At 46.5% G+C, this 16618-nt stretch overlaps 1 protein-coding gene across 1 annotated transcript; it reads left to right on the top strand.

Moving 5' to 3' along the window:
* The first annotated feature begins 3081 nt into the window (after positions 1-3081).
* LOC130929417 (E3 ubiquitin-protein ligase TRIM39-like) lies at positions 3082-11446 on the top strand. Its single transcript, XM_057856523.1, has 3 exons — positions 3082-4338; positions 10874-11198; positions 11271-11446. Exons 1-3 carry the CDS (start codon positions 3082-3084, stop codon positions 11444-11446), a joined length of 1758 nt encoding a protein of 585 aa, XP_057712506.1.
* Positions 11447-16618: the final 5172 nt, after the last annotated feature.

Below are 16618 nucleotides of genomic sequence, written 5' to 3'. Positions count from 1 at the left end.
TTCGGAAAATTGCCGTTTACGGGCGAACGGAAAATTTTTCGTGGCGGTTTGAAAAATTCCCATCGTCACGCGAAAAATCCGGTCGTGCCGATACTTCAACGGTGCCGATCGGTGCTACGGTTTGGGCTGTGCGTTGGCTCAAAAAAACGCGGAGAATTATTGAATAATAATAATAATAATAATAATAATAAAGTTGCACAACAACATAACCTTGTTCTTTCCTTCAGAAAGACCAAGGTAATAATAAAGTTGTAGAATAACATAACCTTGTTCTTTCTTTCAGAAAGACCAAGGTAATAATAAGGCGAATAAAGTTGCAGAATAACAATACCTTGTTCTTTCCATAGGAAAGACCAAGGTAATAAATAAGAATAATAAAGTTGCACAACAGCATTACCTTGTTCTTTCCCTTGGAAAGACCAAGGTAATAATAATAAAGTTGCACAATAACAATACCTTGTTCTTTCTTTCAGAAAGACCAAGGTAATTAGAAATCTGCATGCCTCTGCAGCGTTGAAAGTAACAAAAGGTGAAGGTATGTAGCCGCCTCAGCAGAAATTAACAATTAGTTACTGAGCACAGCAACCCAAGGGGGAAACCTCTTTGGTCTATGGATTTTTTTTACGACCGCTGCAGTTAACCCTCCAGGTAATGAGTTGGCTCTTGGTCCGCGACGGTCAGTTAGGGCCAACTTCGGAAATCCTCCAGAACGGTACAGACTAAATGTTGCAGGGACTGCCAACATTAAAGTGTGGGGGATGTCACAAGGTGGAAGTGTTTTAATATTTTGATTTGTTTTAATATTGTGTGCTGTGGGTTGCTTTTGGATTCATTGTTTGTAGTTTTAACTTCCAACCTAATTGACACCAATCAGAACACTTACGCAGGACACCTGTAACACTCTGGTCAAGATAACAAAATGGAGGACTAAGCCAATTGGAGGCTGACGGGGGCGGGACAAAAGCAGTGCCACTGGTCAATAGAGCCTACCCACGTACCACGTGCTCGCTGTATGGTTCCGCCCACTTGTCCGTCAAAACATAGTGTTAACTTGTTACGGCTACGTACATTTCTCCTATTTACGGCGTGTTTTTCTGCTCCTTAACATTAATAATCAAAATGGTGAAGGCGTGTGTGGCTGTTGGTTGCACTAACAGAGAAGATAGAAGGAGAGACTTGAAGTTTTACCGTATTCCGAGGGATCCAAAGAGGAGAGCGAAATGGACGGCTGCAATTCGACGTGAAAACTGGACACCAAAAAATCACCACAGACTATGTAGTAGTCATTTTATATCCGGTAAGATGCATTTAATATATATTTAGAGGGTTTTGGCCTGACAACCACAATTAAGATCATTGCTAGGCTAATCGCCGACAACATACGACGTAGTACGACATAGTTTCAAATTCAAGATGTTTGTGACTTCCCTTTCTTCCACCATCGTTAGTTTTTTAATATTTAGCTGGTACCAAGTGAAAGAAACTGGCCTCGTCTACGGGGCTGACAAATAACCACAATTAAAATCATTGCTAGGCTAATCGCCGACAACATACGACGTAGTACGACATAGTATCAAATTCAAGATGTTTGTGACTTCCCTTTCTTCCACCATCGTTATTTTTTGAATAATATTTAGCTGGTACCAAGTGAAAGAAACTGGCCTCGTCTACGGGGCTGACAAATAACCACAATTAAGATCATTGCTAGGCTAATCGCCGACAACATACACGTATGTATGTCGTGAGAGTGCTATCGCTAAACCATATAAACATTAAAAGCCTTAACTCCATTGACAAACGACATGAAATACATTAGACTTGACAGTGGATGTTAGCAATAACAAAAGATTTTGAATTGAAATTTTGTAACTCACCTTTCCAAGCACAAGATAGATTCCTGCCGAACGAAGACCTGCTTCACCCAACCAGCAACGAAGTATTTATATGCTTCCAAGCTCTTGAAGTTTTTCATATTTTCGTGAGAATAGGCTGATTTAGTGTGGACAAGATAATTGTAAATATCTGCGTAGCAGATGTCGGGCAGACAGGGCGAAGACAGTGGGTCGAAAAACATCGATTTGGGCATCAAATATGGATCTGGCGACTGTATAGAACGAAGCTTTTCCTCATAACGCCTTTTATGCAACTGATCCAGTGAGTTTGCGGCATCAGAAAGCACCGGGTCTTCCATGAAATGCATTTTAAATTCCGCCATCAATTGAAAACAATGCTAATACAGAGTCAAAATGACGGACAAGTGGGCGGAACCATACAGCGAGCACGTGGTACGTGGGTAGGCTCTATAAAAGGCGAGGTGACGTGGACACAGAGACAGGGCCACGACGGCTCAGGGCCACGACGGCTCAGGGCCAGGAGGACGCCGAGTCTCAAGTCAAGTCCTGACGAGAGGCACTGGAACGACCAGGCAGACTGGAGACTCACCGGAAGGCCCTGGCCGACGTGCCACGACCTGAGACAACCGCAGCGGCAGGGTGACAAGCCCTGTAAGTATTGTAAAGACGAGCGTGGCACGGGCGGAGCAGAATTATCTTCAGGGGCATTAGAGACTCGGGCACCCGCACTGCTGGTTGCTGTGTTTTGCACCTCAGGTTTGCAGACAGTGGAGAGACGAGAGCGATCGCCCGAAGGACGTTGGACTCCACCTGGCCAAGATCAACTTTGAGTGCCCTCCTCCAATTGTTGGCTTGTGACTTTTATGGTTTTAGCCCTTTTAGCATTTTTAGCCTTTTAGCATTTTTTGACATTTTAATAAATATTGTGAACTGTGAAGTCTCGAGTATCTCCTTGGTCCCATGGTGTCGCTCTCCACCCGGTTTCTCACATTCCCCCCCCCCCGTGACATAGTCACCTCAGGGTAACCCTACTGTAATATCTTACTTCTACTCCAATAATCAAGTCATAAAAGTTGCTCTTTACAAATCCAAGCCCAGCTTCAGCAGGCAGGGAGTGCACTTTTGGACCTTGACGGAGGACATGAAACAATCCTTTCGCTTTTGACTGAGGCAGAAGAACTGCATTCTGAGCTCTTGCGCAGAGACGGACACAGTCTTCTCCAAAACCATGGCTGAAAGTCTGATGGACCATCTTCAATGTCCCACCTGTCTGGACGTCTTCAAAGATCCTGTCATTCTGCCGTGCAGTCACAATTTCTGCCGTGCGTGTCTGCAGCAGTGGAAGGACAAAGGAGAAAGATGGTGTCCACTCTGTAGGACAGAAATGCCGTCGCTGGATGCCCCTCTGAACCTGGCACTGAAGAATCTGTGTGAAAACTTTTCAGGAGCCTCAGTCAAGTCAGAGGACATCTGCAGCTTGCACCAGGAGGAACTCAAACTCTTCTGTTTGGACCACCAGGAGCTTGTGTGCCATATTTGTACAAATGCGGAAATCCACGTTGGCCACAAGATCCGGCCCCTCGAAGAAGTAGTGAAAGGGCACCATGAGGACTTCCAGAAAGGCTTGCAAAATGCCAAGGAAAGACTCAGAGATTACGAAAACTGTTTAGAGAACCGCAATGAACAGGCAGAGTACATCAAAGTCCAGAGGAAGAAAGTCGAACACAAAATTAGGAAGGATTTTGAGGAGCTCCGTCGCCTCCTCGACGTCGAAGAGGAGGCCAGGTTGGCTGCGGTCAGGGAGGAAGAGAAGAAGAAGAGTCGGACCCTGACGGAGAAGATCTTGGCTCTTGACGGACAAATGACCGCACTCATGGATGCCATCAGTAGCACAGAGGGGCAGCTGGCGTCTAGCAACTTTTCCTTCATGAAGAACTTCAAGACTGCAATGAGTAGGATCCAAGAGCTGCCCGATAAACCAGAGCTGATCGGAGGAGGTCTGCTGGACGAAGCCAAACATGTGGGCAACCTCAAATTTAAGGTGTGGGAGCGGATGAAGGAGACGCTCGCCTACAGTCCCGTCATTCTGGACCCCAACACGGCCCATCCAAGAATCAGTCTGTCAGAAGATATGACCAGTCTGACTTTAAAAGAAGCAGAGCAACAGTGTCCAAACAATCCAGAGAGGTTCAAGGAGGAGAAGTATGTGGTGGGTTTATCTTTGGACTCGGGAAGATTCGTGTGGGACGTTGAGGTGGGAGACAACAATGCCTGGCAAGTGGGTGTCATGTGGATGGACCCTTGTTTGCCAGATAAAATGGGTGGTTGGTATACTGGATTTTGGGATGGAAAATACAAAAAGCCCGATGCCGCATATGGAGTATGGAATCCGCCTGTCAAAGTGCAGAGGATCCGAGTTGAATTGGACATAGATGAAAGGGCGGTGTGCTTCTCTGAACCTCCTACAAACACCATATTGTGGAAAGTTAGAAGATTTTCCAATTGGCCAGACTTGTCCGGGAGCTTTAAAATGTTTCCTTATTTGTGGACAAATCATGCAAGTCCTCTAAAAATAATCCCCTATCCACCTCAGTCCGGGCTCAGTTAGACAGAGCTTGTTTTTCTGGATCATGTCATCTGAATCCTTCATTTTCTTTTTCCACATGAATTGACTGTCATTTATTGGCTTGATCATGCGGTAAGACTTTACCCGAGCCAGTAAAGTACTTTTTGACTTTTCAAATACTTTTTGACTTGGACAGTGCTTGAGTGAATTTTCTTCAACTTGAGTCATCATATGTTAAAGTAACGCTACTCTTACTCAGTCTTGTCAGTAACAAGTAACGCGTTATTGTAATCTGATTACTTTCAGTAACGTGCAATCTAACTGATAAGATAATTATTAAATGGTTATTAGATATTTGCTTTTACCAATGAAGGTTCATAATAAAGTATTGATTGCTATAAAAGGATGTTCCATGATTGATTGCAATAACAGACATTTTTGGAATTGATAACTATAGACATGTTTAGCTCTTGATAATACTGCCTTGTCATTCTGACCGGTTTAAACAGGCCTAGGTTCCACAGGTCAGCTTCAATACATTTAATGAATCATATTGTTGCATTTTATTACTTACCAAATGCTATTGCTTCATAAAAATGTATTTGATGAGATAGCTATGAAGTTGTTATTATATATTTGCTTTTATCAATTGCTGTCCACAATGAAGAAATGCTTTTGCTTATCGCTGCCCGCAAGGCCTGCCTGGTCAAGGTCAGAAAAGGCTGCTTTGCTTTGCTGAGATGTGCTGACACATATGTATATGATTCCACCTACATGCACACACATAGCCAAACAAAGACAAGAGGTGTCGCCAGCTTGCATCGCCTTTTTCACTTTTAGGGCAAGATACCCATCTGTTGCTAGGGGCATCCCAAATAAAAAAGCGAGGTAAAGGAGGGGCTAGTTAGAACTATTGCGGAAGCTGTATTTTGTAGTCCATTGTAAAGCTTTCCCCTCTTTCTCCTTGCAAGCTTTTCAACTAAATTGAGTGCCTTCTCTCCTTATTTTGGGTAATATTATAAATGTCTGCCTAAGGATTCGTATTTGAACTAGACACTAACGCGTTCAATTTTCTAGATCTCTAATCTGATTAAAGTTACTTTCATTGATGCCTGTGCATTACTATTTTGTTATTGCCTCATAATGTATGTAGAATGAAGAATACTGTAGTCATGGGAGTGACATCACGTCTATTTCCATGCTGTATTAGCCGTGAGCGCTAGGAGTTTGCGGCCAAAACAACATAACCTTGCTACCTCGTCAGGATGCAATAAAAGAGGGAGGAGATATACTACAAACGGCTGCATTTGCTCACTGGAAATACAGCCATTACTTCACATTTTTGTCCAGTAAGATGACAAAAATATCTCCGTTCGTTGCGAACTTTGCGCTGGCTCAAAAAGACTGTCGACCGCTAAAAGCATCCAATTCAAGCACAACTTGGAATTACAGCACAACACAACAAAACTCGAAACAAAGGCCACGGGTAACGAGACACCCAGTACTTTTTTTTTTTTTTTTTTTTTTTTTTTTTTTTTTAAAACCTGTCCTGTTCAGCTGTTTGACACAGAGAATGGAAGTCTAAGTGCCCAGATTCTGAACAGTTTTAATGTTTCACATTGAGAGTCTGACATACTCCCATTGTGATCATTCAAAATACCTTTTTATTATGACAAAGCAGCGAACAGGAAGGGATTGTGGGGGGACAGAAGAAAAGAAATACAAGAGAAGAAGGAAAAGAAACACATACACAAACAACAACTAGAAATACATTGAACATCTAAACTAGTTACTAATATGCTGGTGCTATCGTCAGCGCGATGTATTTCCGGTTTACACCATGTGGGGGCCTATTGGCCAGTGAAAGAGGAGAATGGGGGTGGGGGTGTCTATAAGCCTATAAGCTAAGTGATTGAAAGGGGTAGAGTGTACACAAATCAGTTCTGTGATCTAGAACCCAGTAATCGTGTGAATCTCTTATGAGTAAGCCCGTTGGCGACCAACCCTACGCCGCCGCATCGCCAATCCCGGCACCGGGACCCCCGACCCGAGAATGCCCTACCACATCCAGCAGCACGCAGGCCCCACCGGGCGCGTGACAGCCACGCAGACGGGCGGAGAAGCCGCGCGGGCGCCAACCCAGGGCCACGGCCCCCACCCAGCCAGCCCGGGGAGGGAGGACGGGCGTGGGGGCGGGGGGCCATGCACAGCCCATCCCTCCTCCCGCAGCCCAGCAAAGGAGCCATCGTCCCCCCCCCCGGGATGGCAGGAGGGGACGCATCACCAACCCCACGCCTACACCCACCCCCGCCCGCCCACCCGGGCCACGAGCCACAGCCGCAGCCCCCCAACCGGCACGCCACGCCACGGGACCCCCAGCGGCCCACCAAGCCCCAGGCAAGGCAGGGTCCCCCGCCGGTGCAGGCGACACCCCGCTGATACACCGGCGCCCAGCCAGCGACCCGCGACGGAGCGCAGGGCGGATGCCCAGCCAGAGAAGAGAGGGGAAGGCGGACGCAGGAGAACGCCCAGGAACTGCCACGGGGCGATGCAAGATCGGAGACCCGACCCCCCAACCTACTCCCGCGGCCGGCAGCCGAGGCAGAGGGGAGGCCACACCCCAGGAGCCACGCCATATAAAAAAGTGTGGGACCCACCTACCACCCTATTACTGTGCCCCAGCACCGTGATGGGGGTGTGAGGGGAGGGTAGTGCAATGTATGCATTAAAATAGGAGAGCTTGGCTTGGGGCAGTGGGACCGCAGCATGAAGCTTCTGCCCAGCCGCCCGTCCCACCGCCCTTTGCCAGAGCTCTCCTGTGGAGCATGATGTGTGGTGCATTTAAAAAAGGTGCAGAGATGGCGGGGCCTGTGGTGAGGAGGCAGCTGTGAGGTACCCCCACCCCCAACAGGTCCCAACCATCCCACAACCTTGGTGTGTGGTGCATTAAAAACAGGGGGGAGCCGGGCCGGGACTGTAAAGCCCCGTCCCAACTCTCCCCGGAGAAATGTATGAGCATGTAAGTGCCAAGGTGAAAAATATTTACAGTGCCGAAGTGAGAAGTGCGTGAGTTAAGAGGCAGGCTCCCGCGGGCGTGGCCCCGTCCACCAGAACCACCGGCCGCAGGGCAGAAGAGGCGTCAGGGCCCCGATCAATCTCCGCCCCAGACCACCCACGTCGCCTCCGCGACCGCCCCCCCCACCACCCACCGAGCACCCACCCCGCACTCCGAGCAGGCGCCACACCAAGCGCCGGTGACCAGGGGACGTCCACCCCACCGGCAAGGGACAGCAAGCCTCACCCAAGGCCCCGCGGGCCCCAAGAGGCCCCGCCAACGACCCCGCCGGCCGGGGGGCAGCAGCGGCCGCCGCGGCCCAGGGAGGCGGACAGGGCCGGAAGCAGACCAAGGGGACGGAAGCGCGCCCCCCACAACCCACCCCCGGGCCAGGAGGGGCGCGCGGCATGACACCAGAGGGCACCTCCCCGGCACCCGGTACAGGGAGACGCGGCTCCGGCCGGGCGGACCTGGGAGGGAACCATGGCTGCCGCATGCACCCCCCGGCCCCCACCCCAACTCCACCCCACCCCACCCCGGCCGGCCGGGGAAGGGCCGCGGCCCCGGACGAGCACCCGCGCGGCCCCCCCACCCGCCCACGACACCAGCGCGCGCCCGACGGGACCCCCGCACAGCCAGACGCAACCAGACAAGCCCCTGCCGAAAATCCCGGGGGCCAAGACCGGCGACGGGACGGCCCAGGGCAGGACGCCAACAAACTCCACCTGTAAAGCTGACAGAAGAAAAGGTTTATCAAACACCATTAGATGTATGCCAAGGACCGGTGAAGTGTATTATTTACGCATAGTTCCTTAATTGTTCCAAGTCTGATAATATATAGGGTGTTCCAAAAAAAAGTTGCATATGTTCCCCAGCAGCTGGAAACCAAATTGTCTATGAGTATCCTTGTAAAATAAGCCCATTGACCGACTAAACTGTGAAGGAAGAAAGTGTATTTATTACATGCTGTTGGGAGTGTACAAAACAGTTTGGATTTAAACATGTCCTGTTTCCAGCTGCAGAAGGATGCATACAACTTCCCTGGACACCCCGCATACATCAATTTATGTGTACATTTTTATTATTTTTGTGGCATTCCTTCGCAGGTGAGAGAGAATCCTTATTCTATGTTCATCATTCTTGCGACCGTTTCCCACTGTTGTTCGTATTTGTCCATTTTATTTGTCTGTTTGGCAGATATTTTCTCTAATGTTATATATTCAATGATTAGATTTAGCCATTGGTTAATGCTAATGTTTTGTTTGTTTTTCCAATTCAACAATATTGTTTTTTTGGCTATCGTTAGACTTGCTAGTAGTGGACGGGTTTGATGGATAGAGATATTCACTGTATTCAGATCGCCAAGCAGACAAAGAGTTGGAGACAATGGAATCCTGCAGTTCAATAGGAAAGAGAGTTTCTTCGTTACCTGTGCCCAGAAATCTTGTATTGGTTTACATTGCCAGAGAGCATGAAAGTATGTATCTGAAGTATCTTCGTTGCAGTTTGTGCATTTATCGGATTGGGAGAACCCCATTTTGTGCATTTTAGATTGAGTAATATGCCATCTGTGCAGTATTTTGAACTGTATAAGCTGAAGGTTCTTATTCTTTGTCATTATAAATGTATTTTTACAGATGTTGGACCAATAGTTATTATCTAATGTTACTGAAAGTTCGTTATTCCATTTTTCGATTGGTAGGCAAGTAGAGTTGTACTTTTGTACTTTTTGATACTGCTCGTGCTCAATCCTTGGTTCAAGCTCAGTTGTTGCTGAAGCTTTAGAAAGCTTAGGCTTAAAGAAATTCTAAATATCCATCCTCAGGTGTAGTTTTGGCTAAGCAAAGCAAACGACCGTCTCTGAGGTGCTATAGTCACATGATCTGTTCGAAAAATAATGTGGACCCATTACACTGAAAAAAATAACTCATTGAATGAACACAAATACATTTTGGGCAGGATTTCCATCCATTAAATTTATGTAGCCCCAACTCAAACTAAGTGCTTCCTTGTAATATGATAAAATTGAGTTCGTCAAACTCATTTTTATCAAATACAGCCAAAATAAAATTAGTACTTTAACTGGCCTCAACTTATTTACATTTGTTTAACTCAAATTAACATGGTCTAAAATAATTTTTTTCATACTTCATTTGACCCTCATATCAGACAGAACACAAAATCTGGTTAGTGTTTTTTTTTTTTTTTTTTTTTTTTTTTTTTTTTAAAAACAACGCATCCCAATTTACAGTATACCTATCATTAACATGGAACTCATCAAAATAATGATGAAAAACATTCTCTTAAGTTTTTTCCTCTATGATGAAGACAGACCTATCACATTTAGAAATCTGCTGACTTCAAAAGTGGTTCAAACAATGTAGCACAAGCACTACTACAACAATAAGTACAATATTTGCAAAGGCGAAGGCATGGTATAACCAGCTCCAATTAAACATGAAACCTTACCATAAAGTGCAATATGTAACGCCTACAAACACATATTAAATATATATGTACAACACACATGTAGAAGTACAAAACAGAACCTAAATAACATTTCTTTGAATTTCTTTCTTTTGTTTGTTTTATTGCTTTAAAACTTTTATAGACAACATTTTAATGACTATTTTAATGGTCTTTATTTTAAAGGGGAGTAAAGAATTTTTTACTTTAGGCTTAATCTTTGAGTTAGCCGGGTTTAATTAGTCATTGGAGTTGATTTGAACAAATTCTGTGCAGTTTGTCAATTATTTGTTACTTTTAGGGCTTCGGAGTGGTTAAGCTAGCGCGAGTCAATGGTGGTTGAAATCAACTAATTAAACCCCCGCTAACTCGAATATTAAGCCTTACGTGAAAAATTCAATTTCATGCGATGACATTTTTCTGTTGTCATTCTTATGTTGAGGCTGCAAAGGGAGGAAAATTGGTAAAAAGTAACTGACAAATTTCTTTTAAAATAACTTAATTTGATAAAAAAGCAATCAGAAAAGTAACTAGTGTAGCGGTAAGACGCCGGATGGAGTCTTGTTGCCGTGCTCGGCAGTTCATGTGTCTCTTGTGACTCGCTAGGAACTTTGCTCACTCGGCCGAAAGCACACGGCTCTTAAGTGTCTGTGTCACGTGACTGTGACGTACAACATCTCCCACACACAAGTTCAGTGGGTGAATTATGTCATATTAAAGGGTTGTGGTGACCCTTTGTATGACATAATTCACCCACCGTACTTGTGTGTCTGTTTGGCCGAGCGCGTTACCGGCTGCGTCAGTCACGTGACAGACACTATAAAGAGCTGCGCGCATTCCGGCTCATTAGAGAGTTCACGAGAGTTACAGCGCTGGACACAGCAATTGAGCTACCAAGACTTTATAACTTTTTAACATTGCATGCTGGTTCAGGGTCACCACACAGGTCCCCCTAGAATTCACCCACACAGGATGCCAGGCGCAACCCAAATCAACAGAACGGAACGGTCGGGTCGCGCGGCTGGGGCGTCCGTGGAAGCGGCTGTCCAGGATGCCAGATGGCGAATGACCAAGCGCGACGATCTGGAGGACGTCCAGGACGAGGAGCGCGTCGTGCAGCACCGCCCAGGCGTGGTCAGAGAAGCGGACGCCGAGAGAGGCGGCACGCGTTGCTCAGCTGCGGTCAAGTATGAGGTCGAGACGTGCGACGAGCAGTACCACCCAGTCGAGGCTGCAGACGAGGGCGATGGGCGCGGCGGTCGGAGCTGACCGGTCGTGGTCGGGGACGAGGGCAACAGGTGAAATGCACCAAGCCGACCGGTCGTAGCAGGAGCTAGGGAAACGCCGGAGTCGGAGCGACTTCAATGTTGTCCAAAGGCAGTGGACGAGGAGAGACGTCAGGGGCGGCGTTCGCAGGCGCTGGCAGAGGAGCGACCTCGGAGACTTCCAGAGGCGCAGGTGCTGGAGCGACGTCAGCAGCGGCCAGAGACGCCGGCACAGGAATGACGTCATTAGGAAGGCCAAGAGCAGGCGCAGCGTCGCCAAGAAAACCAGGGCCGGTGTAGGTTCACCATCCTCTTCCCCTCACTATCCACTCGCTCTCGCTATATGATTGGCCGAAGAGTCGAAATGCTCTCCCGTGATTGGCCGAAGAGTCGAAATGCTATCCCGTGAAATGCCTGTTTAAAAATGTTCCCGTTGTTACTTCTTGCGTTCGCTTAAAAGTGCTCATTTAAAAAGGAAAATCTATGGATGATACTACACACACAGCGTATTATTAACAAATGCTAAAGTTGTATATTCATATAGCGAGAATAAGGAACGTCACTGACAAGCGCAGGCCCCTGCGAGTGGATAGTGAGGGGAATAGGATAGTGCGCCTTCACTGGACGAGACGCCGTCGAGAAGATGAGGGCCGGACAGGACACCGTCGAGAAGACCAGGGTCAGACGGGACGCTGTCGAGTAGGCCCGAGGCGGACGGGGCGTCGTCGAGTAGGCCCGAGGCGGACGGGGCATCGTCGAGTAGGCCTGAGGCGGTCGGGGCGTCGTCGAGTAAGCCTCAGCCCGGCGCACCGTCGTCGAGTAGGCCTCAGGCGGGCTCATCGGCGCCGAAGCCGAGAAGGCCGGGGGCGGGCGCAGCTGCGCCGACGGAGAGCAGTGCCGAAACCGAGGTGAGCGAGAGCGGGGCCGGAGGCGAGACAGCAACGTCGGCGTCGGGAAGCGCCAGAGAGGGAGCACGCAGGGGCTGCGCGGGCACTGGGACGGGAGGACGTCTGCGAGGAACCGGGGCGGAAGCGCCGCCATCGTTGGCGGGAACCTCGGGCAGTCGGGCTTTCGTGGCGGGCCTTTTGGGCGTCTTTGAAGTCGATAAAGAATACGACCGTTCAAACAGCAGGAGAAGGTGCGCCTTAACAGCCCCATACTTGTCCTCTTTTGGCGGAAAGACTACGAAGTGCTGAGCTTTGACCGCCGTCGAGTACCCGAGCGCGGCCACCACGTGGTAGAAGCGCATGGTATCGCTGGAAATACTACGGAGGAGGAACTGCTCCTCCGTGTACGCAAACTACGCGGCCGCAGAAGACTTCATAAACATCGCCTGCTCGAAAAAGCTAGCGTCCGCCATATCTTAAACTGTTCAAAAATGCCTCTGAGACTTCAACGAGGCAAGTCAGGGTCACCAATGTAGCGGTAAGACGTTGGATGGAGTCTTGTTGCTGTGCTCTGCGGTTCATGTGTCTCTTGTGACACACTAGGAACTCTGCTCACTCGGCCGGAACGCACACGGCTCTTAAGTGTCACGTGACTGTGACGTACAACATCTCCCACACACAAGTTCGGTGGGTGAATTATGTCATAATAAAGGGTCACCACACTAGATTACTTTTTTGAGGTTTAATCAGTAATCAGTAATTGAATGACTTTTTCAAGTAATCTGTGACAACACTGCTCTTACTTGAGTAAAATACAGTGGTACCTCGACATACGATCTTTTCGTCATCCGACGTCAAATTTCACTCGCCATTTGTTTCTACATCCGCCGACAAGCTCCAAATACGACGATTTATGACGGCGCCGCACAGAGCAGGCATGCGTGTAGGCAGGCATGTGTAAGGGGCAGCGGTAGGTAGAGTTGCCAAAAATGTAACTCAATTAAGAGTAGCGTTACTTCAAAATAATATTACTCAAGTAAAAGTAGTCATCCAAAAAATGTGCTCAAGTACAAGTGAGTACTTGGTGAGTGAGTACAAGTAAAGTATTTGGTGAAAAGAATACTCAAGTAATGAGTAACATTGTGCGTAACTGGTTATATTTTTGTTGGATTTTTTTTTTTTTTAAAAGACGGCTTTTTTTTCTGAGCACTCAGTTATCCATACCTGTCAAGATGTACGGTTTCGGCGTAATTTGTACAAGTGAGCACTGATTGTATGCTGTACAATCAAAATCTGTAGGCTTTTCGTGCATTACAGTTTTTTTTTCCATTCGAATTTTGTCACCGTTTCGGCAACGAGAGAATGTGCGTTACTATGCGTTACTATGTTGATTGAATGATGCGAGAAAAGTGTTGGGTCTAAAACTCGTTCTTATTTACTATTATACACCCAAAGCAAGCTGACAAAAGGCAGGGCACGGTGAGACAGAGTCAGAGAGTTGACATTTTTCAACCTGCAGGTTGGGAGAGCCAGGAGACATGTTCTGCGACCAATGTCTCATTAGAGTCTCTCTCTGAACTCTCCCGCGCTGCTAACTTTTATTGAGGGCTTGTTGATGGGCAGAGTACAGTTACAACACTGTTGTCCAACGTAGCAGGTTCGGTCGGGCAAATTCCTATTCTTATTTTATTATTTTAAAAATTGAGTTTTATTTTTGTTTCATATTGCACGCTGTATAAAACGTTTGTAAAATTAGTCATCAATTTTTAAGGACATACGTCACTATTTGTAAGATTGCCAACGGCCTCGGGTTGACAGGTATGGTTATATGGACTGTTGTCATATGATACTGTACCCATTACATAACCACATTAAGCCAAAGAAATACAAAAAATAAATAAATCCGAAGAGAGAAAAAAAATACATAAATGAAGCATTATTCGTCCAAAAAGCATGAGTGCCCTCTGGTGGCGAAAATAGTTCCTTGTTTTAATAGTGAAGAGTTCCTACATAGTTACCATTTTGAAATTAAAAGGATCCTATCTCCGGTTTTCCGTGGCCAATCGGTGCCAAATAAAAACTGGGAGAGAGGTTAAAATCCGTGCTTTTGAGTCATGTTAAGTGCAGCGCTTGAGGGAATCACGCCAGCCGGACCCGAGCTGGCGCAGATCCAACGATTCGAGCCGGCAGGACCTCGGCAATCCGGCCAGAAGGGCAAACTCCGCGCGTTCACCTTGGTCTTAACCGCTTGTACTAACTCCATTTTGAAAAATTTAAAGAAGGCTCACCGAAAACAAGTTGACAATTTATTCAGGTCGACAACGATCAGACAGCAAGGCGAAAGAAACACTCAAGCGAGGAGGCAAGGTCACCCTATCACACATCAACAAAAAGGTTCCCGAGAAAAGTGATGATTAGTTAAACATTCAGTCTTTTGAAGGCTCTCCCGGGGTGGTCCGTGGGCAGGAAGACGGGTGTGTTTGGGTGTAGTTGGGCCGGAGGAAGGGTCTGTGTTTAGGATAATTCTTCTGTTGCGGGTTTGAGCGGTCAAGCTCGTGCGTCACCTTTCGTTGCTGCTTCGTTTTGTTGATAAGGCAACTGAGGTGTAGGTCGGGCCTGCCATGACGTCAGAGAGGCGCCGAGCTTATCAAGAGTTGCTTTGGTAGGCCGGGGTGTTTTGACCCTACCGAAAAGATGATGATGGCGTCTTGACGTCTTTTCCTTTGTTTATCAGGCAAGCCAGTCAACCTGCATCCACTTCGTTTAGTTTGGAAGTACTTTACAAATCAAACAGTAAAGTCTTGTGGTCCAATGTCAAGTCAAACCTGAAATACTGCAGTTCCAAACCTGTACACCAGATAGCGGCAGAGGGAAATTCACCACATCAACACAAACACTAATTACTTCACTGCATCACTCCAATTGAAAACATCTGGGTGCATTATGGTAGCCACTCACAATTCACCAACCTCTCTCATTTAAAGCACCTGGGCACCAGTGCAGTCAGAACAAACACTCAATTCTTACAATTGACTGGAAAGACTGCTGGTAGGACCATTCCTTGCTATTATGATGTTTGTTTGGTTTAGTATTGAGTTGTGGCTAGTGGTGACTGTGTTGAGTAGTGTTAATCTGGGATGTTTTAAATTTTAATTGTTTTACTGAGCGCATGTTCAGTATTATATTGTATTGTCATGATTTAACACTATATTTTCTGTGCCTAGGTTTATAACCTAAAAAGAAGCTAGAGGAAAGAAGTTCTCGAAATAAAAGGAGGGGGAAAAAACTTTTGAGTTGTCCACGTCCTTTCCCTTGAACAAAGCCTTTTTTCCAAGTTCGGGCAAGAGTTGAGGTTCCCCAAAAATTTAGAACTTGACATCCAATGTCCTGCGCTCGTCAACCTGAGGACCTGCTTACAACAGCGCAACAACATAAAACATCAAACTATAACATTGCACACATCCAATAAAATATTTCCCAAATTCTCAAAACTTAAAATGCAAGGTTAGGGTTTTAAAATTTAAACAAAGAAAAATAAAGGTGCCTATTAGCCAGTGACAAATCAAGTACTCTTAGGTTCAATAGAACTATTTGTGTACTGCTACAGCAGACATGTCCAAAGTCTGGCCCGGGGGCCAATAATCATCAGGCCCCCAGTCTCTGTCATAAAATCAGTAACGTCTGGCCCACACACAGACTTAATAAATTGGTCAGCAGTACTGCTACCAGTATATGAAGTAACTTGCACACTAAATGCTGCTCCTCATTTACCCACCAAAAGGCAGCAGCACTCCAAGCAACATTACCCCGTGTGACCCTTTACCTGAAATTTTCTAAAATGGCGACAATTAACAAAAAAATTTGACTGCGATGGCTGACGCTTCAAAGATAGGTGGAAATTGGACTATTTCTTTACTAAAATACGCAACAACTGTCTGCCTCATTTGCAAAGAGACAGTCGCTGTTTTTTAAGAGCTCAATGTGAGGCGATATTACCAAACAAGACACGCTGACATGTACAAGATTAACGGGAAGATATAGCGAAAAATTGAAGCAACTTGAGGCTAGTTTAATTTCACAGCAGCAGTATTTCGCAAGAGCCAGAGAGTCGAAAGAGAACGCTACAAAGGCTAGTTGCGAGATTGTTGAAATTATTAATTAAAAAAAAAAAATTAAGCAAATGTAACCCACAGAATGGCTTGCTAAAATTTGTTTCAATATATTGTTCTACGTAAAGGACGTTAGCCAAGGTCGGCCCCCCACATTTTTATCATACCAAATCTGGCCCCCTTCGCAAAAAGTTTGGACACCCCTGTGCTACAGTAAGTGCAATTTTAGCTGACTGTACTGACACTCAATTAGCAATTCTTATGCAGAAAAACAAGCTTTTGTGGGAATGATATGTGCTCTTTCTGGGCTTATTGCATCTCCAGCTGTGGAGAACACTCTTTCAGATGGAGGATGCTTGCACGCACAAGAAGCCTTCAGCTAGTTCTGACGGCAACTGCAGAGTCTCTTTTGTTCCA

This window comes from Corythoichthys intestinalis, chromosome 14, assembly GCF_030265065.1.
Source record: "Corythoichthys intestinalis isolate RoL2023-P3 chromosome 14, ASM3026506v1, whole genome shotgun sequence".
Lineage (NCBI taxonomy): Eukaryota > Metazoa > Chordata > Actinopteri > Syngnathiformes > Syngnathidae > Corythoichthys > Corythoichthys intestinalis.
Note: the sequence above shows the minus strand (reverse complement) of the source record. Positions and strands in the feature narration are given on the sequence as shown.